The 12,038-nt window shown below is 47.9% G+C and overlaps 1 protein-coding gene across 4 annotated transcripts in view; it reads right to left on the bottom strand.

The window, feature by feature from the left end:
- The window catches only part of LOC137359321 (glutamine-rich protein 2-like), a 399,372-nt gene that overhangs the window by 20,342 nt on the left and 366,992 nt on the right, over nt 1-12,038 (bottom strand). For 2 of the 4 annotated variants that reach the window (XM_068025348.1, XM_068025350.1), the window contains 2 exons: nt 6,166-6,256; nt 3,963-4,067 (listed from right to left, as the gene is read on the bottom strand). In XM_068025348.1, coding sequence (XP_067881449.1) covers nt 3,963-4,067; nt 6,166-6,256 — 196 coding nt within the window. Of the gene's footprint in view, nt 1-3,962; nt 4,068-6,165; nt 6,257-12,038 lie in introns of those variants that run through there. The other 2 variants (XM_068025349.1, XM_068025351.1) reach the window with 2 other exon arrangements.

Raw genomic sequence — 12,038 nt, 5'->3', positions numbered from 1 at the left:
GCACGGCGGGATTGGAGAGAGAGGAGCATGGCGGGAGCGGAGAGAGAGAGAGGAGCATGGCGGGAGCGGATACAAAGAGAGGAGCACGGCGGGAGCGGAGAGAGAGAGAGGAGCACGGCGGGAGCGGAGAGAGAGAGAGGAGCACGGCGGGAGCGGAGAGAGAGAGAGGAGCACGGCGGGAGCGGAGAGAGAGAGAGGAGCACGGCGGGAGCGGAGAGAGAGAGAGGAGCACGGTGGGAGTGGAGAGAGAGGAGCACGGCGGGATTGGAGAGAGAGGAGCACGGCGGGAGCGGAGAGAGAGAGAGGAGCACGGCGGGAGCGGATACAAAGAGAGGAGCACGGCGGGAGCGGATACAAAGAGAGGAGTATGGTGGGAGCGGAGAGAGAGAGAGGAGCACGGCGGGAGCGGAGAGAGAGAGAGGAGCACGGTGGGAGTGGAGAGAGAGAGAGGAGCACGGTGGGAGTGGAGAGAGAGAGAGGAGCACGGCGGGAGCGGAGAGAGAGAGAGGAGCACGGCGGGAGCGGAGAGAGAGAGAGGAGCACGGCGGGAGCGGAGAGAGAGAGAGGAGCACGGCGGGAGCGGAGAGAGAGAGAGGAGCACGGCGGGAGTGGAGAGAGAGAGAGGAGCACGGCGGGAGCGGAGAGAGAGAGAGGAGCACGGCGGGAGCGGAGAGAGAGAGAGGAGCATGGCGGGATTGGAGAGAGAGGAGCACGCTGGGAGCGGAGCATGGAAAAATCGATGTGACATCAGAGTGGCATCACAATCGCAAGAGAGAGCAGGGAAACAGAGAGTGGCCGGTTTGAGTATACAGGTAAGCTTTTAGTTTAACTTAATTTAAATCAAACATAGCATCAAACATTACAGGCAAGCAGGTAGGTGATTGGTTTGTGAAGAAGGTACCTGTTTAGTGAGTATCTGCTAAGTGATTAAGGTCCATTCTGATCCTAACGTTTAAAATAGTAAATGAACTCGTGGTAAGCTTAATAAAATATATATAAAAAGGAAAATAAAATAATTGAATAAAATAATTAAATAGTTAATTAAAACACATTAAGGATGGCAGGACAGGTGATGTCATGGCTGCTGCATGTGGGAGCTCCTGGATGTCAGTGTGATCCAGGGCAAACACGTCTGCAGTAAGTGTTTGCGGCTCAAAGAGCTTCGACTCAGAGTCATTGAACTGGAGTCTGAGCTGCATCAAGGAGGGGGAAAGTTACCTGAACACTTTGTACCAGGAGACTGTCACACCCCTTAGGATAGGGTCTTCTGATTTGGTCAGTGGTCAGGGACAGGAGAGTGTGGCTGCAGCTGAGACCGGTAAGGGGTCCCAGAGGGCAGGAGTGCAGGAGCCTCAGCCTTTGTGATTGTCCAACAGGTTTGAGGTTATTTCAGCTTGTTTGGATGAGAGTGGGGGCTGCAGGGTGGATGAGCAACCTGACCATGACACCATGGTACAGGAAGCCATTCAAGTGGAGGGAGAAAAAAGGAATGTAGTGGTAGTCAGGGGCAGTATAGTTAGGGGGGGATTGACTCTGTTCACTGCAGCAAAGAGCGAGAGTCCAGACGGCTGTGTTGCCTGCCCGGTGTCAGGGTTCAGGACGTCTGCCCAGGGCTGGAGAGGAACTTACAGTGGGAGGGGGAGGATCCAGTCGGCGTGGCCCATGTAGGTACCAACGACATAGGCAGGACAAGGAAAGAGGTTCTGCATAGTCAGTATGAGGAAATACTGCTCAGACAGTGCCACGCTCCCTCAGTACTGACCCTCCGACAGTGCGGCACTCCCTCACTACTGACCCTCCGACAGTGCCACGCTCCCTCAGTACTGACCCTACAACAGTGCAGCACTCCCACAGTACTGATGCTGACAGTGCAGCACTCCCTCAGTACTGCCCCTCCAACAGCGCAGCACTCCCTCACTACTGACCCTCCGACAGTGCAGCACTCCCTCACTACTGACCCTCCGACAGTGCAGCACTCCCTCAGTACTGACCTTCCGACAGTGCGGCACTCCCTCAGTACTGACCCTCCGACAGTGCAGCACTCCCTCAGTACTAACCTTCCGACAGTGCAGCACTCCCTCACTACTGACCCTCCGACAGTGCAGCACTCCCTCAGTACTGACCTTCCGACAGTGCGGCACTCCCTCAGTACTGACCCTCCGACAGCGCAGCACTCCCTCAGTACTGACCTTCCGACAGTGCGGCACTCCCTCAGTACTGACCCTCCGACAGTGCAGCACTCCCTCAGTACTAACCTTCCGACAGCGCAGCACTCCCTCAGTACTGACCCTCCGACAGTGCAGCACTCCCTCAGTACTGACCCTCCGACAGTGCGGCACTCCCTCAGTACTGACCCTCCGACAGTGCGGCACTCCCTCAGTACTGACCCTCCGACAGTGCGGCACTCCCTCAGTACTGACCCTCTGACAGTGCGGCACTCCCTCAGTACTGACCCTCCGACAGTGCAGCACTCCCTCACTACTGACCCTCCGACAGCGCAGCACTCCCTCAGTACTGACCTTCCGACAGCGCAGCACTCCCTCAGTACTGCCCTCCAACAGTGCGGCACTCCCTCAGTACTGACCCTCCGACAGTGCAGCACTCCCTCACTACTGACCCTCCGACAGCGCAGCACTCCCTCAGTACTGACCTTCCGACAGCGCAGCACTCCCTCACTACTGACCCTCCGACAGCGCAGCACTCCCTCAGTACTGACCTTCCGACAGCGCAGCACTCCCTCACTACTGACCCTCCGACAGCGCAGCACTCCCTCAGTACTGACCTTCCGACAGCGCAGCACTCCCTCACTACTGACCCTCCGACAGCGCAGCACTCCCTCAGTACTGACCTTCCGACAGCGCAGCACTCCCTCAGTACTGACCCTCCGACAGTGCGGCACTCCCTCAGTACTGACCCTCCGACAGTGCAGCACTCCCTCAGTACTAACCTTCCGACAGCGCAGCACTCCCTCAGTACTGACCCTCCGACAGTGCAGCACTCCCTCAGTACTGACCCTCCGACAGTGCGGCACTCCCTCAGTACTGACCCTCCGACAGTGCGGCACTCCCTCAGTACTGACCCTCCGACAGTGCGGCACTCCCTCAGTACTGACCCTCTGACAGTGCGGCACTCCCTCAGTACTGACCCTCCGACAGTGCAGCACTCCCTCACTACTGACCCTCCGACAGCGCAGCACTCCCTCAGTACTGACCTTCCGACAGCGCAGCACTCCCTCAGTACTGCCCTCCAACAGTGCGGCACTCCCTCAGTACTGACCCTCCGACAGTGCAGCACTCCCTCACTACTGACCCTCCGACAGCGCAGCACTCCCTCAGTACTGACCTTCCGACAGCGCAGCACTCCCTCACTACTGACCCTCCGACAGCGCAGCACTCCCTCAGTACTGACCTTCCGACAGCGCAGCACTCCCTCAGTACTGACCCTCCGACAGTGCGGCACTCCCTCAGTACTGAACAAAGAACAAAGAACAGTACAGCACAGGAACAAGCCATTCGTCCCTCCAAGCCTGCGCCTGCCTAAACTAAAATCTTCTGCACTTCTGGGGACAGTATCCCTCTATTGCCTCTATTGATCCCCCTGTCCTGTAAGAGTTGGAAGTTGACTGTTCCTGCACCGTTGTGTTGTGGTGTATGAGTACCCTCCTGTGATTCTTCCGTCTTGGTGGGGTTACCAAACCAGGCACAGGGTCCAGGGATACTTTTTGATCTCTCCAATCTCCCTGCAGCTGAAGAAAAGAACAGGCACCAGATTTGTCCATCAGGATCTGACATAACAGCCTGAGGATCCATGGGGAAACATGCAGCAGCCGGCCCCAGCAGACTGACGAGTGAGCATACCGAGTGGCACCCTGTGGGAGAATAGCCTATGGGTGTGCAGTAATGGAGGAGTGAGCCAGTTGGTAGTCCAGTCAGAATGTCTCCAAAAGATTTGACGGTCCTTACCTGGCACTGTGACAGAGGGGAGATGAGCACTGTGCAATCGACTGGAGCTGAGCTTGGAGATAAAGCTTTTCTGGGATGGACAACGTACTGGTTTGCACTTGGTCACTGCAACAGAGAAACAAAAGAACAAGCGTGAGTGAACAGCGCAATAGGGAGCACGTTCAGGCAGTGTGACTGCCATAGGGAGAGTGTGTCGGTGACCGGGGAGAGTGTGTCGGTGACCGGGGAGAGTGTCAGTGATCGGGGAGAGTGTCAGTGATCGGGAACCTGCACTTCAACAATAAAAACTCAACAAATGTTTTGCAAATCTAAATTTAAGTCCGGTCACTTCATTCTGAACTCTTGTCTAATTTAAGGTGCTGTTTTTCAATCTTTCATCGAATCAATGCAAACATACAGATAATCTGTAAATTAACATTTGGCACCTCTACAGTTTGTCTTGCAGTAAGCAGCCTGTAAGAAATAGGTTAATCAGTCAGTCCTGGGCTGTGCTTATTTATACTGCTATCGATTCCTCTTAACATTACACAATATTAGCTTTTAGCTTTCTACCTGTCCAGTGAGTAATTATAAATAAGTCAATATAGATTCAGTATCTACTGAATTGTTATTTTAAGACTGACCATAAAGCAATGGTCAATTTAGACAATAAATCTCATCAAAAAACATTTCAGTGACTAGAAAGGAGCAGTAAAACTTCCTTTGTTCATTAATTTGAATGAAGACCTTTGCGATAAGCCGTTGTTGGAGAAAGACCATAGATTGGAAAGTTAGTAACAAAGCCGGGGAGTGGCAGTAGACTACTGAAAAACAACATGTTAAAACTCAAATTATTGATCAGGCACAAGGGAAAAACGTTATTAAATGTACTTTTTAACAACTCGATTGTCGGGTTGAAGGGATGAAAAACGTTATAGAAAGCAGGTGTTGGAACAGAGGAATTGGAATTCAATTAGCCTGACCAAACTGAAGAAGCAAGCTCAGGACTGATGACACAAAACTAGGAGGGAATGTAAGGAGGAGGATGCAAGGAGGCTTCAAGGAGCTTTTGAAAGACTAAGTGAATGGGCAACAACATGGCTGATGCAATATAATGTGAATAAGTGTGAAGTGATCCACTTTGGTAGAAAAAACAGAAAGACAGAGTATTTCTTAAATGGTGAGAAGTTGGGGAGTGTTGATGTCCAAAGGAACCTGGGTGTCCTTGTTCATGAGTCACTAAAAGCTAGTATCCAGGTGCAGCAAGCAATTAGGAAGGTAAATGGTATGTTGGCCTTCATTGCAAGGGGATTTGAGTACAGGAGTAAAGAAATCTTGCTGCAATTGGATAAAGCCTTGGTGAGACCGCACCTGGAGTATTGTGTACAGTTTTGGTCTCCTTATCTAAGGAAGGATATACTTGCCATAGAGGGAGTGCAACAGAGATTCACCAGACTAATCCCTGGGATGGCGGAATTGTCTTATGAGGAGAGGTTGCAGAAAATGGGTCAGTATTCTCCAGAGTTTCGAACAATGGGAGGTGATCTCATTGAAACTTACAAAATTCCTACAGGGTTTGACAGGGTAGATGTGGATAGGATGTTTCCCCTGGCTGGTGAGTCTAGAACCAGGGGACACAGTCTCAGAATAAGGGGCAGGCCATTTAAAACTGAGATGCCAGCATTGCCCAAATCCCAAGAACATTTTTTAAAAAAGAAACCAAAATACAGCCCCTCTTGCAAAATAGGTTTGAATCAATGAGAGTCAAAGCAGACAAATAATCTGCGCAGAACAGCTAGAGAGCGAACTGATAGCAAAAGCCTGGGTGCTACTTTCTCTCTGACGTTCACACACATCCTGTGATCCCTTCAATGTGTCTGATCATCCTGAAGTTGGATTTTGATTATGTTGTGTGAGTGGGGATTTGGGGTGGGGGTGTGGATGGGGGGTGTGGATGGGGGTTGCCGGGGGGGGGGGGGGGGCGGTGTGGTGGGGTGTGCAGTGAAATGGAGAATTGTGAGGATAACTCCAAGGAACTGGAGAAAGTAGTTCCAGAAATAGCTGTGCAGCAGAATGGCCAAAGTGACCTTCAGATCTCAGGTAAACTCCAAAATAAAGCAAGGAAATGCCGGAGAGTCCCAGGTGGTCTACCACACTCAAAGACAAAAAGTTCATATCTGGGGTGTCAACCGGTATCAGACTCTAGGGCTTTTGTGCCACATACCGTCCCTGCCTCCGATAGATGGCAGCTTGCAGTTGGTCCTTGCCTTGGGTGGATGTGTGTCAGTGCTGGCCACAACTGTGTCTTCCCACTGCTGGAGAATGAACAGACATTACCACTGGTTTGCTGCCACTTGGATGAAGGTACCTGGCAATAGACAGCAGAGTCAATGAGCAGACAGATGGGTGAGTGCCAGAGATCGCCTGCCCATTGGGCTCGCGCCATCCAGTCATCCCATTAAACCAGGAGACACTGCCCTCTTGCCAGGTGTGTAATTAAGGAGCTGCTGTCAGAGTAAACATTGGCTGGGGAAAAAACAATCTTAAAACATTTCTGACAAAAGGATCATCGGGAACACAGATGGGCAAATAGACACTGTAGATATATGGACAGTGTAGATATATGGACAGTGTAGATATATGGACAGTGTAGATATGGACACTAGATATATGGACAGTGTAGATACGGGCCCTGTAGCTATATGGACACTGTAGCTATATGGACACTAGATATATGGACAGTGTAGATATGGGCCCTGTAGCTATATGGACACTAGATATATGGACAGTGTAGATATGGGTCCTGTAGCTATATGGACACTGTAGCTATATGGACACTAGATATATGGACAGTGTAGATATGGGCCCTGTAGCTATATGGACACTGTAGCTATATGGACACTAGATATATGGACAGTGTAGATATGGGTCCTGTAGCTATATGGACACTGTAGCTATATGGACACTAGATATATGGACAGTGTAGATATGGGCACTGTAGCTATATGGGCACTGTCGATTTATGGACCCTGTCGATTTATGGGCACTGTCGATTTATGGGCACTGTCGATTTATGGACCCTGTCGATTTATGGACACTGTAGATTTATGGGCCCTGTAGATTTATGGACACTGTAGATTTATGGACACTGTAGCTATATGGACCCTGTAGATTTATGGACCCTGTAGATTTATGGACACTGCAGATTTATGGACCCTGTAGATTTATGGACCCTGTAGATTTATGGGCACTGTAGATTTATGGGCCCTGTAGATTTATGGGCACTGTAGATTTATGGACCCTGTCGATTTATGGACCCTGTCGATTTATGGACTCTGTAGATTTATGGACACTGTAGATGTATGGACACTGTAGCTGTATGGACACTGTAGCTGTATGGGCACTGTAGATTTATGGACACTGTAGATTTATGGACACTGTAGATTTATGGACACTGCAGATTTATGGGCCCTGTAGATTTATGGGCACTGTAGATTTATGGACACTGTAGATTTATGGACACTGTAGATTTATGGACACTGTAGCTATATGGACCCTGTAGATTTATGGACACTGTAGCTGTATGGACACTGTAGCTGTATGGGCACTGCAGATTTATGGGCACTGTAGATTTATGGACACTGTAGATTTATGGACACTGCAGATTTATGGACACTGCAGATTTATGGACACTGCAGATTTATGGGCACTGTAGATTTATGGACACTGTAGCTATATGGACCCTGTAGATTTATGGACCCTGTAGATTTATGGACACTGTAGATATATGGACACTGTAGATATATGGACACTGTAGCTGTATGGACACTGTAGCTGTATGGGCACTGCAGATTTATGGGCACTGTAGATTTATGGACACTGTAGATTTATGGACACTGCAGATTTATGGACACTGTAGATTTATGGACACTGCAGATTTATGGACACTGTAGATTTATGGGCACTGCAGATTTATGGACACTGCAGATTTATGGACACTGCAGATTATGGACACTGCAGATTTATGGGCACTGCAGATTTATGGACACTGCAGATTTATGGACACTGTAGATTTATGGGCACTGCAGATTTATGGACACTGCAGATTTATGGACACTGCAGATTTATGGACACTGCAGACTTATGGACACTGCAGATTAATGGACACTGCAGATTTATGGGCACTGCAGATTTATGGGCACTGCAGATTTATGGACACTGTAGATTTATGGGCACTGCAGATTTATGGACACTGCAGATTTATGGACACTGCAGATTTATGGGCACTGCAGATTTATGGACACTGCAGATTAATGGACACTGCAGATTAATGTGCACTGTAGATTTATGGGCACTGCAGATTTATGGGCACTGCAGATTTATGGGCACTGTAGCTGTATGGGCACTGTAGATTTATGGACACTGTAGATTTATGGACACTGCAGATTTATGGACACTGTAGATTTATGGGCACTGTAGCTGTATGGGCATTGTAGATTTATGGGCACTGCAGATTTATGGGCACTGTAGCTGTATGGGCACTGCAGATTTATGGACACTGCAGATTTATGGACACTGTAGATTTATGGACACTGTAGATTTATGGACACTGTAGCTATATGGACCCTGTAGATTTATGGACCCTGTAGATTTATGGACACTGTAGATATATGGACACTGTAGCTGTATGGACACTGTAGCTGTATGGACACTGTAGCTGTATGGACACTGTAGATTTATGGGCACTGCAGATTTATGGACACTGCAGATTTATGGGCACTGCAGATTTATGGGCACTGTAGATTTATGGGCACTGTAGATTTATGGGCACTGCAGATTTATGGACACTGCAGATTTATGGACACTGTAGATTTATGGGCACTGTAGCTATATGGACCCTGTAGATTTATGGGCACTGCAGATTTATGGACACTGCAGATTTATGGACACTGCAGATTTATGGACACTGCAGATTTATGGGCACTGTAGCTGTATGGACACTGTAGCTGTATGGACACTGCAGATTTATGGACACTGCAGATTTATGGGCACTGTAGATATATGGACACTGTAGATTTATGGACACTGCAGATTTATGGGCACTGCAGATTTATGGACACTGCAGATTTATGGACACTGCAGATTTATGGGCACTGTAGATTTATGGGCACTGTAGCTATATGGACCCTGTAGATTTATGGGCACTGCAGATTTATGGACACTGCAGATTTATGGACACTGCAGATTTATGGACACTGCAGATTTATGGGCACTGCAGATTTATGGGCACTGTAGCTGTATGGACACTGTAGCTGTATGGACACTGCAGATTTATGGACACTGCAGATTTATGGGCACTGTAGATATATGGACACTGTAGATTTATGGACACTGCAGATTTATGGGCACTGCAGATTTATGGACACTGCAGATTTATGGACACTGCAGATTTATGGGCACTGTAGATTTATGGACACTGTAGATTTATGGGCACTGCAGATTTATGGGCACTGCAGATTTATGGGCACTGTAGATTTATGGACACTGCAGATTTATGGGCACTGCAGATTTATGGGCACTGCAGATTTATGGACACTGCAGATTTATGGGCACTGCAGATTTATGGACACTGCAGATTTATGAACACTGCAGATTTATGGACACTGCAGATTTATGGACACTGTAGATTTATGGGCACTGCAGATTTATGGACACTGCAGATTTATGGACACTGCAGATTAATGGACACTGTAGATTTATGGGCACTGTAGATTTATGGACACTGCAGATTAATGGACACTGTAGATTTATGGGCACTGCAGATTTATGGACACTGCAGATTTATGGACACTGCAGATTAATGGACACTGCAGATTTATGGGCACTGCAGATTTATGGGCACTGCAGATTTATGGACACTGCAGATTTATGGGCACTGCAGATTTATGGGCACTGTAGATTTATGGGCACTGCAGATTAATGGACACTGTAGATTTATGGGCACTGTAGATTTATGGGCACTGCAGATTTATGGACACTGCAGATTAATGGACACTGCAGATTTATGGGCACTGCAGATTTATGGGCACTGTAGCTGTATGGGCACTGTAGATTTATGGGCACTGTAGATTTATGGGCACTGCAGATTTATGGGCACTGCAGATTTATGGACACTGTAGATTTATGGGCACTGTAGCTATATGGACCCTGTAGATTTATGGGCACTGCAGATTTATGGACACTGCAGATTTATGGACACTGCAGATTTATGGGCACTGTAGCTGTATGGACACTGTAGCTGTATGGACACTGTAGATTTATGGACACTGCAGATTTATGGACACTGCAGATTTATGGACACTGCAGATTTATGGACACTGTAGATTTATGGGCACTGCAGATTTATGGGCACTGTAGATTTATGGGCACTGCAGATTTATGGACACTGCAGATTTATTGACACTGCAGATTTATGGGCACTGCAGATTTATGGACACTGCAGATTTATGGGCACTGCAGATTTATGGGCACTGCAGATTTATGGACACTGCAGATTTATGGACACTGCAGATTTATGGACACTGCAGATTTATGGGCACTGCAGATTTATGGACACTGCAGATTTATGGGCACTGCAGATTTATGGACACTGCAGATTTATGGACACTGCAGATTTATGGGCACTGCAGATTTATGGACACTGTAGATTTATGGACACTGCAGATTTATGGGCACTGCAGATTTATGGACACTGTAGATTTATGGGCACTGCAGATTTATGGACACTGTAGCTATCTGGGCACTGCAGATTTATGGGCACTGCAGATTTATGGGCACTGCAGATTTATGGGCACTGTAGATTTATGGGCACTGCAGATTTATGGGCACTGCAGATTTATGGACACTGCAGATTTATGGGCACTGCAGATTTATGGACACTGTAGATTTATGGGCACTGTAGATTTATGGGCACTGTAGCTATATGGACCCTGTAGCTGTATGGACACTGTAGCTGTATGGACACTGCAGATTTATGGGCACTGCAGATTTATGAGCACTGTAGCTGTATGGACACTGGAGCTGTATGGACACTGGAGCTGTATGGACACTGCAGATTTATGGGCACTGCAGATTTATGGACACTGCAGATTTATGGGCACTGCAGATTTATGGACACTGCAGATTTATGGACACTGCAGATTTATGGGCACTGCAGATTTATGGGCACTGCAGATTTATGGACACTGCAGATTTATGGGCACTGTAGATTTATGGACACTGTAGATTTATGGACACTGCAGATTTATGGACACTGCAGATTTATGGACACTGCAGATTTATGGGCACTGCAGATTTATGGACACTGTAGATTTATGGGCACTGTAGATTTATGGACAATGCAGATTTATGGGCACTGCAGATTTATGGGCACTGTAGATTTATGGGCACTGCAGATTTATGGGCACTGTAGCTGTCTGGGCACTGTAGCTGTATGGACACTGCAGCTGTATGGGCACTGCAGATTTATGGGCACTGCAGATTTATGGGCACTGCAGATTTATGGACACTGCAGATTTATGGGCACTGTAGATTTATGGACACTGTAGATTTATGGACACTGCAGATTTATGGGCACTGCAGATTTATGGACACTGCAGATTTATGGACACTGCAGATTTATGGGCACTGCAGATTTATGGGCACTGCAGATTTATGGACACTGCAGATTTATGGGCACTGTAGATTTATGGACACTGCAGATTTATGGGCACTGCAGATTTATGGACACTGCAGATTTATGGACACTGCAGATTTATGGGCACTGCAGATTTATGGACACTGTAGATTTATGGGCACTGTAGATTTATGGACAATGCAGATTTATGGGCACTGCAGATTTATGGGCACTGTAGATTTATGGGCACTGCAGATTTATGGGCACTGTAGCTGTCTGGGCACTGTAGCTGTATGGACACTGCAGCTGTATGGGCACTGCAGATTTATGGGCACTGCAGATTTATGGACACTGCAGATTTATGGGCACTGTAGATTTATGGACACTGCAGATTTATGGACACTGCAGATTTATGGGCACTG

The sequence above is a fragment of the Heterodontus francisci genome, unplaced genomic scaffold (genome assembly GCF_036365525.1).
Source record: "Heterodontus francisci isolate sHetFra1 unplaced genomic scaffold, sHetFra1.hap1 HAP1_SCAFFOLD_524, whole genome shotgun sequence".
In the NCBI taxonomy this organism is placed as follows: domain Eukaryota; kingdom Metazoa; phylum Chordata; class Chondrichthyes; order Heterodontiformes; family Heterodontidae; genus Heterodontus; species Heterodontus francisci.
Note: the sequence above shows the minus strand (reverse complement) of the source record. Positions and strands in the feature narration are given on the sequence as shown.